Source organism: Fistularia commersonii, chromosome 2 (assembly GCF_037954325.1).
Source record: "Fistularia commersonii isolate RoL2024-O1a breed Wild chromosome 2, RoL_Fcom_v1.0, whole genome shotgun sequence".
NCBI lineage: Eukaryota > Metazoa > Chordata > Actinopteri > Syngnathiformes > Fistulariidae > Fistularia > Fistularia commersonii.
This window is the reverse complement of record NC_141285.1, coordinates 24,405,829-24,424,408: the sequence shown is the minus strand read 5'-3', so window position 1 is coordinate 24,424,408 and position 18,580 is coordinate 24,405,829. Positions and strand designations below refer to the sequence as shown.

Below are 18,580 nucleotides of genomic sequence, written 5' to 3'. Positions count from 1 at the left end.
AAAAAATATACAGCTTGATGTCTGAGATTTCTTGTGAGCCACCAAGTTAAATACATGTTATTCCCCTTGCAAGTTTTTTTTTTAAATCTTATTTATCCATCTATTTATTTGATTATTTTCTTTTCCTTTTTTTTTTCTAGCATTAAACATTTCTTCATTGACATTCGATTCTACCTTGCCATGTTTATTTGTACATATGTATATTTGTTTATACTATTTATGTTCAATACAGAAAAAAAAGTTAGAATTAGACACAAATCACCCAGAATCCACTGAAAACATTCACCTGAAAATTAGTTTGCAGAAATACGACAAAAGGGGCCGGATCTGCCGAGTCATTGCCTCGAACTGATCCCATCGCAGCCCGGAGCGGAGCGAGAACTGATTGGGATCTAGAAACCAGCAGAAATGAATGAAATCCACAAAGGAGATGCTGAGAATGTTCTTAAGGGGTTTGTCTGTGAACACACCTGGAGTCCTGCAGCGCTGCTACAAATTGGACTGAGAAGAACCATCCAGAACCTGACGTGGACCCTAAAAATAAACCAAACACAAGGCAGACGTTGCCTCTGTGTTGCAACATCACTGATAGCTTTGTGTGTGTGTGTGTGTGGGTGTGTGTGTGTGTGTTGGAAACAGCGGTCACCTGACCGTCCAGAAGCTCTGAGCCGGAGCACTGAGTCACCGGCATCACCCAGGTGACTCAGTGTGCATGTGACCTCACTGTGTCCTCGTGCACGTACTTGTGTGTCCAACTCAGGATCTGAAAGACCTCCACGGTGAAGCGATCTTATATTCTGCACCGAGGTACTGAGAATATTCTGAAGTCCTGGAAATACTTCTTTACTTTTACTAGACAGAGTTCCAGATGATTAGCATTAGCCATGGATGCTAACGTGGGCTCAGACCGATCCGGAGAGGACGTTCTCTGCAAGTCAGGACCTTCCCGGGTCTCCAAACGTGAATCCAGATCAAGCGTGGAAAAAGTCACGGGCGCGACTGGTGGATACTGCCTCTCCAGAGAGATCGTCATGGAGAACATCTGGAATCCAAACAGGCTTTACCTGAAAAAAGAAGTCCATTTGGGTTCAAACCGTAAGCCAGGCTAGTCCAGGGCCTGTGTGTGTGTGTGTGTGTGTGTGTGTGTGTGTGTGTGTGTGTGTGTGTGTTGGCTGATACAGACATGTTTAGCGGGGGGTCGTGGAGGATGGCAGCTGTTGGCCGCTCGTCACTTAGCAACCGACAGGCTGTTTACTGTTCTGGAGTCAAATATGCAATAATGATTGTTTTATAACGCCGTAATAAATGTCAGCAATGTGCCGGGCGCTGCTGGGCGGCGCCGGCAGCATCGGACCTCGGAACCAGGCTTCGGGGGATTCATATCCGGTTTCAGACCGGCGTGGATCCCTCCGAGGGCGGCGCTGGGAGGGACAATGCCCCCCCCCGAGCCCTCCAAGAGGGCGTATTTTGGCAGCGTTGCTGACGTTGTCCACCCCTGGCTCCGTCAGGATGATGACTCTGCAGAACCCCAGTGTGTGTGTGTGTGTGTGTGTGTGTGTGTGTGTGTGTGTGTGTCACACACGCAGTTTTTAAAGACAGTTTTCATCGTCACCAGTTTCCTTCTCAAGAGATGACATTACATTTGTTTTACTTTTAAGCAACAAAAGAGATGAACTATGTGTCGATGTTATTTTAGGCCTGGCCAAGTTCTTCATTCAAAAAAAAAAAAAATGTAAAAGTGTTCCCCCAATTATACGTTCTTTATAAATGATTTTGAATTATATAAAAAATCCTTAAAACTTATGGAAAAATCCCAAAACCAAAAAATATACAGTTTGATGTCTGAGATTTCTTGTGAACCACCAAGTTAAATACATGTAATTCCCCTTGCAAATTTTTGTTTTTGTTTTTGTTTTTTGTTTTTTAAACACACACACACACACACACACACACACACACACACACACACACTGCAGCTGTATGATGAAGAACCCAGACCCCCCAGATCATCTCCACAGTCTAATCACAAACACCTCCTCAGGGAGTTCAGCAGGTGTGCCCGTTACCATGACGACACACTCACACACACACACACACACACACACACACACACACACACACACACACACACACACACACACACAGGATCTTTGACATCTCTCTGTCAAGGTGTCATTTTTTTTTTTTGGTTCACTTTGACCGACTTCAGCCTGGATGGTCCTCGATGTTCTCGTCGGTCTTCTACTCCGTTCCACCGTCACACCATCGAATGTCCTCTGGCGACTTCGATCAGACGTCCATCCATCCGGCGCCGTCTTAAAATCCCGGACAGTGGAAATGTGGCAGAGCTACATCGCGCTCTGATGGAGCGGTTTGAATGGGCTCAGGATGTCTGGTTAGAAAAGAAAAAGAAAAATTATTACATTATTACATTACATTACATTGCATTTGGCATTTTTATCCAAAGTGACTTACAATAGAAACAAACAAAACAGTTGGCAAAGAAAAATACACACACATCCGCTGCTCAGTTAGATAGGTGCTAGATCAAAAAAAAAAAAAAAAAAATTCCACTTAGTATGTGTTAACCAGCATATGTGTTATATGTAATATGTGTTATAAATACGTGTTAACACATATTTCCGATAATAAAGAGCCTATTTTTTGCTCGAAACGTCATTCACCCGAGAATAAGTGTTTTGTTTTGTAAATCATCTTTTCTTTTATATTTGGCGTGCAGATTTTTTTCCAAACTTTTTTCCAAACACCACACACACACACAAACACACACACACACACACACATATATATATATGAACCCCATTTAGTTCAAAGCTGCTGACTCATCCCAGAAGAAGAGTCCAACTGTACACAAAAAAAGAGGAGTCATCCAGTGTAGGAGCAGATCTTCAGCTGGACACACACACACACACACACACACACACACACTGCAGGGATCAATGTGCATCAGCCAGGAGAAAGTGAGTCAGCACGGCATCTCCTCTCTCTCCTTCTAAATGTGGTTATTTCAGTTTCTTTTCACCTGTTCTTCTCCTCTGCTCTCCCTGACGTTCTCCTCAAACCGGGAATCCGATTACACGGGTCTGAAACCCGAGAACGGAGGCCGTCGCTGTCGGCACCTTCGGGGATCATCTCACCGCTGAAGGCGGAGAAACCTCAAACCCGAGGAGATGAAAATCTCAGAATCTAGAGTGACGTTGGAACAAAGTTCTTTTCTTTTCCTGAAGCCGACTGGCGGACGCGAGCAGGTGTTCCTCCACGCAGCTGCGGTCGCCGGATCGAGACCCGGAGGAAGGGGGGACGAGGGGTTCGGGGCGAAACCTGAAACGGCGTGTTGAATTCGAACGCCGCTCGGATCAGCTGGATGTGATCCGCGTCGGTCCACGGACGGTCGTATCGAGGGCGTTGGCGAGGAGCTTCGTCATCCCCCGGGGTTCTGCTGGGACCAACAGGCCTTTCTTTGTGAGGGGGGCCAGTGTGTGTGTGTGTGTGTGTGTGTGTGTGTGTGTGGGGTTTGGTTACAGGAAGTCGTCCCTCTGGTTTCCTGCAGCAGAAGGACGTGCTCGCCGACAGCTGCTCGTCCAGAGAGGAGCTAAATATGTCCGTCATCCGACACCCGTCTTCAGAAGAAGAACGCCGATTCAGGGTCTCCGTGCCTCTGACGACCTTTGACCCCGAAGTCTCTCTTCCAGTCCGAGTTGGTCCATTCGTGAGAGTCCGTTCGCTCGACTTCTCGGCAAAGGCAGAAGGACCAGCACGTGTAGGAAACACGAGTCGGCGTCAGACGCGTCCCGGACGCGGAGCTCTGTAATTTAATGTAATTCAATGTAATTGAATTTACTTGGGTGTCTGATGTGTGCTGCAAATAGAGTCAGAGCTCACGGCTCTGGCGTGCACGCTCCCCGGGGCCCCCGTGTGCACGCCGCTGGAACTACACACAGAAGATCAGCTGACGGACGCTTTATTTGGACTTACAGAGCGAGAAGAACTGAGAAGGTTAAACTCGGGAGAGAAAACAGAATCAGATCCTGGTTACTGCATTATATCAGATCTTCATTTCTAGAATCTGATGGAAACAACACACTTAGAGGAGGCCAAGAGAAGATGGATGGATGAAGAGGGGAGGTTCTTTGGGGAGTCCGGAGAAGAACCGGAGACCATCTAGAGGAGCTCAGAAGCTCACGGGTCCAACCTTTGTTCATCACCGTGGTCCTCGGAACCTCTCACAGGAAGACGTGCTCCATGAGCCGGGCCCCCTCGGGGTCGGGGGACAGCCTGCAGGTCCCCGTCTGGCTGAGAAGAACCGACAGGATGTCCCGGCCCAGGTCGGCCCGGTCCTGGCCGGAGCAGAGGGAGGCCAGGTGGGCCCAGGCCTCCACCGAGGAGCCGCCGTCCTGCAGGATGACCTCGGACAGAAGACCTGGGAGGACGGAGGGTTAGAACGCAGGATTTGCAGGGCGGATGTGCGGAACAAAGAGGAGGGTCCTCCTCCCTCCTGGCTTTGGATCTACCTCGTTCCCTGAAGTCGTCCAGCAGCTGCAGCGCCAGCCGACGCTGCCGCCGGGCGCCGGCGAGCAGGCGGGCGCACGCCTCCGCCGCCGACAAGATGGCGGCGTGACCCGGACCGGGCGCCGTCAGCAGCTGCAGGAGGGTGAGGCCGGGCGAGCGAGACAGGACCCACTCACAGTCATCTGAAGAGACACAGCAGGTGAAGGGGGGGGAACAGCACACACACACACACACACACACACACACACACACATGCACACACATGCACAGTGCGCACATATGCAGATGCATAAATACACATACAGGTGAACCCACACACAGGTGTGCAGCAACACACACACACATGCGCATGCACACACAGGCACACACCAACACACACACGTACGCACACATATGTTGAAAAGAGCACACACACGCAGATGCACACATCCATGCACGCACACACAGGCGCACACCAACACACACACACATGCACATGCACATACACACGTGCACACACATTTACACACACAGGCACGCACTAACACACACATGTATACACACACACACATGCACAAAAAGCACATACGAGCAGATGCACATGTACACACAGGCCCACACGCACACACACACACACGCAAAAAAAGCACACACATCCAGATGCACATGTACACACAGATATGCACTCACATACACACAGGTGCACACGTGCGTGCACACACGAAGATGCAAAAATACACATACATGTGAACTCACACACAGGTGCGCACCAACACATACATACACATTCACACACAGGCACACACTAACACACACGCATGCACAAAAAGCACACACACGCAGATGTACATGTACACATACATATGCACACACACACAAACACACACACACACAAACACACACATGCACAAGTTCGCACACATGCGGATACACAAACACATATACATGTGAACTCACACACAGGCATGCACCAACACACACACGCATGCACATTCAAACACACACACACACATACACACATGCACACACACATAATCATGCATACACAGGCACACACCAACATACACACACACATACACACACACACATATTCATGCATACACAGGCACACACCAACATACACACGTACACACACACATGCACACATATAGACACACATGCACACACAAGTGCGCACCAACACACACATGCGCATTCACACACAGGCACACACTAACCCACACACATGCACAAAAAGCACACACACGCAGATGTACATGTACACATACATATGCACACACACACACACACACACACACGTGCGCACACACGCAGATGCACAAATACGCATATACGTGAACTCACACACAGGCGCACACCAACACACACACACACATGCACATTCAAACACACATGCACACTCGCATTCACACAACCATGCATACACAGGCACACACCAACATACACACACACATACACACGTACACACACACGTGCACACATAGACACACACATGCACACACGAGTGCGCACCAACACATGCAAACACGCACACACACACATACGATTGCACACACAGGCGCACACATACACACAGATGCGCACACACACACGCCAACACACATGCACACGTGCAAACACGTACACACACACACCAGCTGTGAACCCCTGGCGGCCCATGAAGTCGGCGGCGCAGTGGATGAGGCCTCTTCTGCACATGCTCAGTGCGGCCTCCCTGTGCAGCCCGCAGGCCTCGTACACCGCCGTCGCCAGCGCCAGGCACAGGTCGGCGCCGCGGCGCTCATCCTGAGCGCGCTCAGTGAGGGCGTCACCCAGCTCCTTGGAGTAGGTCAGTCTGAGGAAACCAGGAGAACCTGAAGGCCACAGGGGACAGAACAGTGTGTGTGTGTGTGTGTGTGTGTGTGCATACTTGTCCTGTGCGATGGCGTGGCTGACCAGCTGCAGGGCGCCGTGTTGCAGGGCGGCGTCAACGACCAGCAGGGAGAGATGATCGGAGAGCTTCTCGCCGGCCGCCGCCGTGACCAGCAGAGCCTGGGAGAAGAGGAGCTGAGGTGGAGGAGATCCTGGAGGAACCTGCAACCCTGGGAGCAGGAGACCAAGATGAACCATCTAAAATTTCCTGAGGACAGCCTTGTGTGTGTGTGTGTGTGTGTGTGTGTGTGTGTGTCCTTCCCACCTTTGAAGAGCTCCATGGTATGGGGGTTCCTCAGGGCTCCCCCAGGAGATCTGGCTGCCAGCAGAGCAGCTTCCTGGTAGTGGGCCGAGTCCAAGAGGCTGAAGGAGGGGTGAGAAGATGAGACCATCTGCATGGAGAAGACAAGCGTCTGGAAGCTGATGGAGATGCACCTGAGCAGATCATCTTCCTCCGCATGCTCCTCAGCTTCCTCCTGGGCCTGGACTTGGAGCGAGTCTCCATCCGTCGCTGGGAGAACAATAGAGAGCCGTCAGACTGGACATCTCCAGGTTCTCCATCTCTTCATGATGTCATGAGACGGAAACTTTCAGGTATAAACCACCGTGTGTGTGTGTGTGTGTGTGTGTTTGACCTCGGCTCAGGGTGATCTTCTCCAGGGTGGAGCTCAGCAGCTCGTCCACAGGAACCCGCTGTCTGCCGTCCTCCACCTTGCAGAGGCGTTGGAACCTGCTGGAGGAGACCATCCCGACCTTGAGCCCACCTGAAGCTCCTCCTGAACATCTAGAAATCAGAGTTCTGATGAAGACACTCTGACGGGACCTTTGGACTAGAAACCGGCCAATCAGACGTGTCCTTTCCTGTGCGCTCATTGGTCGACCAGACCGGACCCTTTGTGCACCTTTGGATTCGAATCAGCGACAAATGGTTCACACACACACACACACACACACACACACGAGTCCTGTTCTTACACAGCTTTCATTTTCTGGTTCTGGCTCGTCTCCTGGTCGCGGCTCTTCTGGTCCAGCAGGACGACCTTCTTGGCCTCCAGGTGAGGGTCCAGGAGGATGGGCTTCTCCATGTGGCCCACCGGGACACCTCCAAGAGAAATCACAAGTTTGTTTTTCAAGGAAACATCAGGAATGTGTTCTCTTAGTGTGTGTGTGTGTGTGTGTGTGTGTGAAGAGACCATGGCTGGCGTTCGCGGTTCGCGACTTGGAAACACTGAAGGTGCGCCCAACGTCTCCTGATCCGTCCATGTGGGATAAAACACTCGCCGAGCAGAAGTCTGAGGAGCTGAAGGTGGAGGTGGAGGGGAAGCGTGTGTGTGTGTGTGTGTGTGTGTGTGTGTGTGTGTGTTTTGGGGGGGCTTTCCATTAGACTGATACCATCTGCAAAGGGGAGGCTGTGATGTCACAAAGGTGCAGCAGACTGACCTCACCGGGAACACACACACACACACACACACACACACACACACACACACACACACTAGCAGTACCTGGCATCCATATCTTCTGCTCCTCAAACAGTTTCCATCTCCAGATCTCCTGCTGCTCTTCTGCTGTTTCTCTCTGGAGAACGGAGATCCTGAGAGGAGACGGAGACAATGGCGTGAAGGAGGAGAGGACAGGAGATCCATGGACCTCCAGAAGCAGGAGGTTCTCCCTGCAGACAGCGTTACCCAACATCCCAGACGTCAGGATGCCATGATCCTTCCAGCTGAGCGCCTGATCACCTTCACCCACAGCCGAACGGGTAAATAATGGGACGACTCCGGCAAGACGAGCGGCTTAAACAGCCGATGCAAATGGTAGAAAACCTTTGAGCACCAATATAAACATTTAAACACTTAAAACACTTTATAGCCTTGACTGACACTTTATAGTTTTATTTGTATTTCTTACCCCCTCCCCCCCTCTTTTTTTACTGTTTATACAATTTCCTACTATTATTTATTATTGTTATGTTTTACTTGAAACTCTGGCACAACAATTTCCTTCGGGATAAATAAAGTTGTCCTCATTCTTATTCTTATTCTTATAACTCAGCGTTCTGACGATGGGAACATTCAGAAGTTAAGGAGCTATGAAGATGTGATAGCATTTATGCAGTTGTAACAGTCTAACGTCCAAGTATATTGAAATTTGAAGAAAATAAAAGCAGTTCTGATTCATCTGTAAAACTTTGATGAGCACCTCTGAAACATTTAGGACATTAAAACTTGTTTAAGACTGTTGTTGTTGTTGCTTTTGGTTGTATTTGTCTCCAATTCGATAAACTCCGTCACTTTTGAAAACAAACAAACAAAAATAAAATTCAGAGACAAAGGGACCTCAGAGATACGGTGAGAAATGCATCATCCGCACTTACTCTCGTAAATAACATCTGAATTATAGATTGAAAACACGTACAGAATGAACGAGAGGAGGAATTAAAGTAAATAAAGTGCAGGTTGTTCCAGACACCTTGTCGAAGATCGAAATGTGGAGCTCATCAGCGCCCCCTGATGGAGACTCCCGGTACTGCAACTCTCTGGTGAAGCTGTAGGCCGCGCCGCTGCCTGAAGACAACACGTCTGGTGTCCGCGGGATTTCCTCATGTTTTGGAGGAGATCCGGAGGGAGTTTGCGACCTGGATAATATTTTTAAATCAAACTATCAGCCAGCAGCTTCCTCTCTCCGCTCAGGACCCGATAGCTTATGCGTCCGTTGCTATGGCGACGGAGTAAGTAAACATGTGTACAAATGTTGAAAAAAATAAACCCGTGCTTTAAAATAATTTCATACTTATGCTTTAAGGTGAAAATTGATGAGAAATTAATTGAAACGACGCCGGATTTAAATGTTTCAAATATTTTCCGTCAGGCATCGCAGCGGTCACCTCCCCCGTGGAAACGCGCTAGGAAAACCCCGTGTCTCTCTCCGAAAGCCCTCTTCTCATGATCCGCCATTAGGAGTGAGCCGTGGTAAGATGGCGCTCCGAGAATAAGGCAATAATTGTCCAAAATGACCCCCTTTTCGGCACCCGCAGTCTATTCTAAAGTGATCTCTTTTTGTTCCTCCGTGTAGGTGGGTCAAACGCCAGGATGCAGATTTTCGTGAAAACCCTCACGGGGAAAACGATCACCCTCGAGGTGGGTCACCGGCAGCGGCTGCTCCTCCCGGACGGGCTCTAACTCACTCAGCTGCCGGACTAGCTTCATTTATCCGCCTCTCACCCGACCAACAATCATTGAATAACTAGATTAAGCCACTAACTGCCGACTAACTTATTTGCCGGGGGATAAATGTAAAGTGAAGCTACCGGTGCTAAGTCACCGGTGTCAGTTTCCAAATGAAGCTTGGAGGCTAAGCTAACGTTAGCTGCTAGCGGAGTTCTGTAAACACGTGTGACGGGGAGAAGCTGGAGCAGAGCCGGGAGATGGTCACCAACAGATGATTGTAGAGGAAGGACTCCTTCTCAGGGAGTCTTTATGAGATGGGTTTCTGATCGTTGATGTCCTCCTCAGGTCGAGCCCTCGGATACCATCGAAAATGTCAAGGCTAAAATCCAGGATAAAGAGGGTGAGTTACCTCCTACATCCGTTGTTTGGACCGGAAAGACTGGTCAAACTTCTGCTATATTTGCTCTAATCTCAAGTATTATTGCCACTGCCGTAATATTTTTTTATCAGAGTAGATCCGTGTTACATTTACCTTATCCAGATTAAGTTATCCGAAGTGACATCAGTCGATTTTGACTGTTCTTCTAGCTGATCTAATTTATGGCTATAGCAGATGTGCATAATTGCATAAACGGTCCTAAACCCTATGTCTCCGGATAATCCTAGCACAGATTTTGAGTCTGAGCCGATGTAAATGTACTCCTGACCCTCCTGCCCCATTCTTCTGGGTGTCTCTGCAGGCATCCCTCCTGACCAGCAGAGGTTGATCTTCGCTGGAAAGCAGCTGGAGGATGGACGCACTTTGTCTGACTATAACATCCAGAAGGTGAGTGTGTCGTGTGAACTCTGCTGATGGGTCATCTTTTATTACTACCCGGCTGTCTGGGCAGGTCAGGACACCCTTGGGGTTGGTGTAGGGGTCATGGATGCAGATCTCCTCCGGTAAATGTACATAGGACATGAATGACTCGTGTGATGGGATCCTTCTTTACTGGCTGGACCGGGAGACACATGTAAACAAGGTCCTATGGGAACCCTGACTGGATGAGGAATTATGCCCCCACCGCGGTGTGCCACATTTAGGACAACCCCACTGCTAAGGCAGGGTTCTTGCCAGCATCATCTGTAGAGGCCCGGGGAATGTTAGCGGGAATCTGGAGGTCTGGATGCGCAGGCTGTAAAGAATAGACATCAGGGAAGGGGCTGCAGGAACCTGCATGATCTGCAAAGCTTCATGTTTGCAGCTTTCTGCAAACACATGCACTGAGATGTTACACTGAATCCCAAAGCTCCCGGGATATGAGAATATTTGAAACACTGATGCCGTCCTGGGAATTGCAGCCTTTGTATCACCGAGTCTTGAGTTTTGGAATGTGAACACTCCAAGTGTTGGTTTTGTGACAGGAGTCCACTCTGCACTTGGTGCTGAGGCTTCGCGGTGGTGCTAAGAAGAGGAAGAAGAAGTCCTACACCACCCCCAAGAAGAACAAGCACAAGAGGAAGAAGGTCAAGCTCGCTGTGCTCAAATACTACAAGGTACAAACTGGGTCGGCGTGGATTTGAATTCAGGGTCGCCCTTTTGGGGGTTGGTTTCCTGTTAAAACGGAAAAAAAACAAGAGTGTGTTTGCCCCTCCGTTCTCCAGGTGGACGAAAACGGAAAAATCCACCGGCTGAGGCGTGAGTGTCCCGCTGATGAGTGCGGCGCCGGGGTCTTCATGGCGAGCCACTTCGACCGCCATTACTGCGGCAAGTGCTGCCTCACCTACTGCTTCAACAAGCCCGAGGACAAGTAGACGGACTGGAGGGTGTCAATAAAGACTCGTTTCTCAAGTCGATGCCTTTCGCCTCTTCTGTTTCTAAATAAAAGGTTTCTACTCTGCACTTGAGTTAACATAATAAGTGGTTCCTGCAGCAATGACTGTCCAGTCAGTCATTTGATGGATAAACTTACTGGTCTCATTTTGAAATCAACTTTGTGCACCTGCAGCTTCAAGCAGACAAATCCTACAGTTCAGGTTCTTACTGCAACCCAGCAGACCAACGCTTGTATTACGGCATTCCTGAGTTTGAGGTTGGTTATTGAGCTGCTCTGAACAAATGACGTTAAAGGATGGCGATCAGGACATCCAGTAGTGATGAAAGCGCTGTTTTCTGCTCGGTCCGTTATAGTAGCCTGACAGATGATTCCCCCTCGTTGGTCCGACCCAGGGATTTTTCTGTCCAGTATTTGGCGCTGTGGTCCGTTAGACCACAGGTGTCAAACTGGCCCGAGGGCCAGATTTAGCTCACATTGTAATTATATTTGACCTGCAAAGCCAAACCAAATGACAGTGCATGTACAGAACCTCTAATTCTACAAATCACAGAATTTTCTGCTGGTGTTTTGGTACCAAACTCACAACAGGACCCATAAACGCCCTCTCCTCTGTTGACAGTAGTCATAGCAACCTTATGCTAATACTGGCACCCTGCTGCTTAGGCAAAAAACAGGATTTTGCATGTGTGCAATATTAAGTTGTATAGCGTTAAGCTATGCTTGTTCCATATTTTTAAGCAAAACTTGTTGGGGTTTATTGTTGTACCAGGAGGAAGATTTTTTTTCACAAAATATCAAAGTTAGACCTCGACTTTGTCCCAGTTTTGAATTTTGGCCCGCTGTGTATTTGAGTTCGACACCCCTAGGATTATCTAGCAGGATGGACAGCCTGATGGTGGAGCTGTCACACTGAATGATTCTCCATAAAGTCTTTTTAACACCCTAGAACATCAAATGTTCAAATCTGAACAGGATTTGAAAGAGTCCAGAATTTACAAGAGCGAATAAAGTGACTACCTTCCTGAAAAAGTACTGGGAAACATCTCAAACCGTCCGACTGCTTCGCCTTCTTGTATTTTCCCAAGAAATGTCAGGTTTGAGACGCCGGCTGTGGACAAACACAAGGAGCAGGACAGGTCGGGTTGTGTACTAAAAATAAGGTTATTTACTTAAAAATCGTTACATTGGACAGACTGGATACAGTTTGTTTCCTTGGTAAACTCATAAGGCACCAAACCAGATGCTGTACAAACACAACACAAACACAACATGAGGGTTACACATCATTCCTATACGGGGATTCTCGCATATTCAACACCAAAGTTACTGCTTTTAAATAGCGACTCGAGACACGGTCAGTTTGTCACTCTCTCTCACTCTCACACACACACACACACACACACACACACACACACAGAGCCAGTCTGGTGGAGAACATTTGGAGGAACAGTGGTGTCGGGCCGTGGACGCAGGTGCGAGTTCACCTCGGCGTCGCACGAAGACTGGAAACGGTGGGAAACCAGCCTCGCTCGGGTTTGGATTGACGGCGTTTCGGGGAGAAAGCGGACGTCAGCGGAGGAAGAGGGAAAGTGCTTGTCTGGATGCAGAGGTCCGACGTCTGGGAGCTTCTTCTCAGTGAGCTCCAGGCAGGAGGAAAGAAAAGAAAAAAAAACAAACAAAAAAAAAAAGTCTTGTTTTCCCTCTGGTTCCAGTCATAGTGCTGAGCTAAGCTAAGCTAAGCTAAGCTAACCACACCATGAATGCAAATGCTGTGGATCCTAAACTCCGGATCATCTCGACCTACTTCCTGTGCGAAGACACGGCGAAGCTCCTTTCAGAGAAGAAAAGGAACGGCAAAGATCTGCAGCTTTATCTCCATCCCGGGCTGATCTTCGGCTCTTGGTATCCCAAGTTTTCCGAGCCGTTTTCCGGGAAGTTTTGGCCAAACGAAGGGTTTTTTTTTTTTTTTTTAAAAAAGCAAACCCTACACCTACGATGGTGTGACTGGTTTGTGATCTCCTGGGAGACAAGACGAACAGACGGATGGATGGATGGATGGCGAGACAGACGGACAGACAGCTGGACAGACGGACAGACAGACAAGGACGGTCGACGTCTCCACCCTCTTCCTGCAGCATAGTGTTCTGGTCTTTAAAAGTCTTGTGACGGGTCGGCACGGCATCTGGAGACGGGTCTATGTACACGTCGGGCCTCTTCCGGGATCCGGACCTTCGTTCCCGGAGAGGCCGGGGGCGGCAGGAGGACGCGGCCCGGGGGAGGAACCCCTAAAAATTGGCATTTCTCTGCTTGCAGGCGGGTCCAGAGGGGAGAAGAGGCTGGAGGTGTGGAAGGTTGTCCAGGCAACGCCGAACGTCTCCTTTGGCTTTCACAGAAAGCGTCGAACCCGGGGCGTGGGAGGGCGCGGAGGAGAGGGGGGAGGCCGTCCGTCGCCACGGCGGCGGGATGGAGGGAGGAGACTGTCGCCACGGCGACGGGATGGAGAGCCCTCAAAGGGGGTTACCGCTTTTCCTCTATTTGTTCATCTCCCGGCTCCACCTCCTCCTCCTCCTCCTCCTCCTCCTCCGGGGTCCTGGGGAGAAGGTCCTGGGGAGAAGGTCCTGGTGAGTCCGGCAGAGGCGGCGGGGGGGCGGAGGGGAGGAGGGGCGTCAGATCTTGATGTCCTGGGACTCCACCATCTTGGCCAGCGTCTTCTTCACGCGCAGAATGGTGAGGCGGGACACCGGGTTGTGGGCCCAGCACTCCGACATCAGCTTCAGCATGGCTCGGAGGCACTGCGGACACACACACACACACACACACACACACAGAACACACACACACACACACACAGAGGTGGTTAGAAGGACACTTCCGGTGTAGGATCTCCTGACCTGGTCCTGGTAAGCAGGAGTTTGCCTGACATCATCTCATGGATCTACAGAGCGTGGAGGTGCAGCGGCGGTGCTGATGGTCCAAACCCGTCCCCCCAAGACCAGAGACCCGGGTTCGTGAGGAGGGGCGGAGCCTCACCTCGTCGCTGTTCCAGCGGTTGGAGACGGTGGGTCGCAGACCTTTGACACACACCACCTCCAGCATGTCCTCGTAGGAGGGGTCCGAGTGCACCATCTCATAGTAGGGCAGCTGGTAGTCCTCCACCATCCCTGCACACACACACACACACACACACACCGTTACTTCTCAGACACATCGAGGTAGGAATTGAAAAGCGGTTCCTCCATCTGTGCTTCCAGAACCTCACCTCCTCGCGTCGCGCTCTGACTCTGTTGTCTATTTCATCTCGGCTCACTCTCGTCCTGTTTATTTTTCTTTATTTTTGTCGTCGCTCTGCTTACTTTCCCATCCCTATTTGTTGTCGTTTTGGTTGACTATTTTCCCCCTTGTTGTCTTTTTATTGTCGTTGTTGTTGTTGTTCTGCCGTCTATTTATTTGCGGACAACTTCTGCTAATTTTCTAATTATCTCTCTTTTTATATTTACATTCATATTCACTGACACTTTAACTGTGACAAAACTGTCGATAAAGTTTATCTTCTCCAATCTTCTGCTGGTCCTCTGGGCTGATCCGGCAGATCCCAGACATGCAGCTTTCCCGCTGTCATTCATGGGACTTCATGGAGTAGCTCATGGTCCAGGACCAGGACCAGGACCAGGTCTTGGACCTGGGTGCTGCTGCACTGCGATGTCTCTGCCAGCAGGTGGCGCCGGCTTTGGGGGTGCAGGCCGACCCCCGGCTCCGATGGGAAACATCTGACGGCTCCTTTCGGAGTCCGACTTCGGGTTCAGCGCGGCCCAATCGCGGCTCTGCTCGGCACCATGTGACTCCTTTACTGGCCAATCGGAGCGGAGCATCCCCCAGGTCTGACACTGGGAGGCTCCCAGGGCTCTTAATCACATTTAACCTGCTGTGTCTGTCTCTCTGTGTGTGTGTGTGTGTGTGTGTGTGTGTGTGTGTGTACCTCCAGTGACGCAGCGTCTGGCCATCTCCCAGAGGACCAGGCCGTAGCTGTACATGTCGGCCATGATGTAGGCGTGGAAGTGGTTCTTGTTGAGGCTCTCGTCCAGGACCTCGGGGGCCATGTAGCGCCGCGTCCCCACCCGGGTGCTCAGGGGGACGTCCACCTCGTTGGTGTCGCTACGGCAACGCAGAGCAGATGTAAACGGAAGTCTTCCGCCTGTGTGTGTGTGTGTGTGTGTGTGTGTGTGCGCGTGGGGTCTGTGAAGCACCTGTTGAACTTGACGGCGAGGCCGAGGTCGGCGATGCAGCAGGTGCCGTCCTTCTTGATGAGGATGTTCTTGCTCTTGAGGTCGCGGTGGGCGATGGCGGGCTTCCCCTGCGTGCCGTAGATCTCGGTGTGCAGGTGGCAGAGGCCGCAGGCGGCCGAGAAGGCCAGCCGCAGCAGGGCCTGCGTGTCCAGGGTGGTCAGCTTCAGGTAGTCGTACAGCGAGCCGTTCTCGTGGTAGTCCGTGATGAGCAGCAGCTGCGTGAAGGCGCCCGTGCCCTTGATGTCGGCGGCGATGAAGCCTGCGGGAAGGCGTAGGCGTCAGTCGAGGACGGCGGACGGAAAACGGACGTCCGAAAGCGCCGGGCCGTTCCGTACCCAGGATGTTTTCGTGTCTCATCAGGACGGTCTGGTAGATCTCCGTCTCCCGGAACCAGCTGGCCTCCTCGCGGGTGAAGAAGACCTTCACGGCGACCTTCTCGCCCCTCCAGCAGCTCAGCCACACCTCGCCGTACCGGCCCTTCCCGATCGGACGCACCATCTGGATCTGCTTGGCGATGGTGCGCTGCACCTAAGCGGGTGGAGATGGACCTTTCACCTCAGACTCCACCGGTACGACGGCTCAGATCTTCTGGGCAACGTTCAAATATCTCCGTGGAGAACATCTGGTGCTGCAACCAAGGCGCGGTGCGGAGGTCCTACCAGCAGGGGGAGCCCGGAGCCGCTGCCCGAGCTCTGGGATTGGTGGATCAGGTCCTTCAGAGACTCTCCGGCGGGGATGAAGACTTCCTGCTCCACGTCCTTGTGGTACCGCTGGTGCTCGCTCTGCCACTTGCACCTGACACACACACACACACACACACATACGCGAGGTCAGGAGGTGCGGTGTGTGTGTGAGGCAGCAGAGCAGAACCTCTGGTCCAGCCAGCAGCAGATGGATCCCAGGATGGGATCATGGCTAATTATGAGGATCTTCTCAATTATGGAGCGCCAGAGAAAACCCAGAGAAGACCAGACCTTCTGCTCCCCCTGACAGGAACCACACAGACCTTCTGGATCTGGACCGTCTTGCAGAGACTGGGCAGAGCTTTACGAAGGCCATCTACGCTCTCGGGCCGGTCTGGTACCTTCTCCACACACGCCAGGTCCACCAGCCCTCAAACATGTGGTGTGTGTTTGCAGGCAGATGTTTAGCCTCATGGATGAACCTTGCGCTAAACAAACCCCCCCTCAGATGTAGGTGTCTGTGTGTGTGTGTGTGTGTGTGTGTGTTCCTACCTGTAGTAGTAGACCACGATGACACAGATCAGGGTGCAGCCGCAGACGGTCAAGGAGATGATGAAGGCCAGCCTGTGGTGGCTGCCTTCTGGGGACAGCCCAAGAAAAGCGCACACACACAAACACACACAAACACACACACACACACAAAGCGCATTGGTCAGTGGAAGTTGTGGTGAGACGTGAAGGTCTGGACGGTGGAGATGCTCACCGGGGGGAGGCTGCGGAGGCAGGGTGGGCTGCAGGTCCCGGTTGCAGAAGTCGGTGTTGCAGCATTCGATGGTCCTCCTGGTCTGAGCCTTAGGAGAGTCCTGTCAATCAAAGCGACAAGATGATGGTTTCTCCAAGGAGGTATGGAGGGTGTGAAACGTGTGTGCGTGTGTGTGTGTGTGTGTGTCTACCTTGCACTGGAAGTGTGAGCCTTCATACTTCATGCATCCCGAGGTGAGGGTGGCCTCCCCGTGCTCGTCCTCTTCGATGATGGCGAAGCACTGACCGTTGGTCCTGCAGAGGAGAAGATGAGCCTCTAAGACCCAATGAAGGTCTGATGGACCACAAACAAACCTGACTGCTCTTCTGCCGTGAACGTAGACCCTGCTCGGACTTCGTCGATAAGATATGTGAATAGATGACAGGTGGGGATTCTCCTCCCGGACTCACTGGCAGGTGTTGTTGGTGGCATCTTCTGGACAGTGTCCTGAGCAGTAGCAGCTGAGGAAGCGGGCGGCGTCCTCGGGCGCGATGGTGGAGTCCTCTCCGGGCCGCCGGGCCTCGGGTTTGGCGCCCGTCCCCTGCAGGACGTGGTCCGGGTTCTGACCGGCAGCTGCGACCGCAGAAACACAGGTTCAGAAGGTGCGGGCCGGCGGAGGCTCCACGTTTTGAGGATGGACGGATCCCTCAAAATCAGCCTGAAGTTCAGTTCGGGGTAGAGATTTCTCTTCCACGGCGGAGGCGGCCAGGAGGAGCCATGTGATGAAGGTCCATATATGGACCACAGGCTATTTATACTCTGCTGCAGCCGCAGCTGCATGTGTGTCTGCTTCCCGTCACCGTTCTTGAATTCTCAGCAGCAGCAGCAGCTCCGGAGAGCAGAGCCGGGACCGTGAGCGGTGGACCTTCCAGGGGTCGAGGGGGGACGCGCCGAGAACTGGACGCAAATGCAGCTCTGAGGAACGTCCAGATCGGAAAGTAGGTGGACACGGCGACCCTGAACTCCGCGGAATCACCGACGGGGAGGAGGAGGTCTGTCTGACATCTTCTCCTGGATGGAGGCGTCCAGGTGAAGCTCCGCCCGGTGAGGAGACTCCACGGAAGCGGCGGACACGCTTCCGTGGAGTTTCGTCCGAGCCGTGGAGGTAAAGGACACCGGACAGGGAGTCCGGGTCTTCATTCCTCCACCAGTCTTATCGGTCCACCTTCACTCCGCTTATCTCCATTCCTCGGCTAATCTCCCTCCCCTGGACTTCACCGAGGTCCCTCCTCCTCCTCCTGGACTTCATTTCAAATGAATCCTTCAAAGTCCCCTCTATCTGATGCTATCTCTTCTCCTGGCTTAGCTCTCAGCCGCGAGCAGAGAAAAACACTGGCAGGCTCAGACATGTTGTCATGCCCGGACATGAAGCTACCTGCGCGCCGACGGTCTCGACGGCCTGGTT

The 18,580-nt window shown here is 51.6% G+C and overlaps 2 protein-coding genes and 2 long non-coding RNA genes across 8 annotated transcripts in view; 2 read left to right on the top strand and 2 right to left on the bottom strand.

The window, feature by feature from the left end:
- Positions 1 to 1,951: 1,951 nt before the first annotated feature.
- Positions 1,952 to 3,537, bottom strand: LOC147236815 (uncharacterized). Its single transcript, XR_015108845.1, has 2 exons — positions 3,044 to 3,537; positions 1,952 to 2,392 (listed from the first exon to the last, which is right to left on the bottom strand). It is a non-coding gene; the product is annotated as an uncharacterized LOC147236815 (long non-coding RNA).
- Positions 3,538 to 4,438: 901 nt separating this feature from the next.
- Positions 4,439 to 8,652, top strand: LOC147236814 (uncharacterized). Of its 2 annotated transcripts, XR_015108847.1 has the most exons (5): positions 4,439 to 4,729; positions 6,469 to 7,348; positions 7,452 to 7,475; positions 7,610 to 7,654; positions 7,970 to 8,652. It is a non-coding gene; the product is annotated as an uncharacterized LOC147236814 (long non-coding RNA). The 2 variants fall into 2 exon arrangements; XR_015108848.1 differs by having other exon boundaries at positions 6,469 to 6,972; positions 7,066 to 8,652.
- Positions 8,653 to 9,353: 701 nt separating this feature from the next.
- rps27a (ribosomal protein S27a) lies at positions 9,354 to 11,421 on the top strand. Its single transcript, XM_086174431.1, has 6 exons — positions 9,354 to 9,392; positions 9,496 to 9,560; positions 9,936 to 9,990; positions 10,331 to 10,416; positions 10,995 to 11,126; positions 11,235 to 11,421. Exons 2-6 carry the CDS (start codon positions 9,513 to 9,515, stop codon positions 11,382 to 11,384), a joined length of 471 nt encoding a protein of 156 aa, XP_086030557.1. The 5' UTR covers positions 9,354 to 9,392; positions 9,496 to 9,512; the 3' UTR covers positions 11,385 to 11,421.
- A 1,128-nt stretch (positions 11,422 to 12,549) lies between these two features.
- LOC147236812 (bone morphogenetic protein receptor type-1A-like) overlaps positions 12,550 to 18,580 on the bottom strand; it is a 36,571-nt gene continuing 30,540 nt past the window's right edge. For 2 of the 4 annotated variants that reach the window (XM_086174418.1, XM_086174395.1), the window contains 10 exons: positions 17,586 to 17,748; positions 17,327 to 17,429; positions 17,137 to 17,236; positions 16,926 to 17,013; positions 16,350 to 16,485; positions 16,026 to 16,218; positions 15,652 to 15,949; positions 15,384 to 15,559; positions 14,438 to 14,568; positions 12,550 to 14,199 (listed from right to left, as the gene is read on the bottom strand). In XM_086174418.1, coding sequence (XP_086030544.1) covers positions 14,074 to 14,199; positions 14,438 to 14,568; positions 15,384 to 15,559; positions 15,652 to 15,949; positions 16,026 to 16,218; positions 16,350 to 16,485; positions 16,926 to 17,013; positions 17,137 to 17,236; positions 17,327 to 17,429; positions 17,586 to 17,748 — 1,514 coding nt within the window. In that variant the 3' untranslated portion in view covers positions 12,550 to 14,073. Of the gene's footprint in view, positions 14,200 to 14,437; positions 14,569 to 15,383; positions 15,560 to 15,651; positions 15,950 to 16,025; positions 16,219 to 16,349; positions 16,486 to 16,925; positions 17,237 to 17,326; positions 17,430 to 17,585; positions 17,749 to 18,580 lie in introns of all 4 variants that reach the window. The other 2 variants (XM_086174402.1, XM_086174408.1) reach the window with 1 other exon arrangement.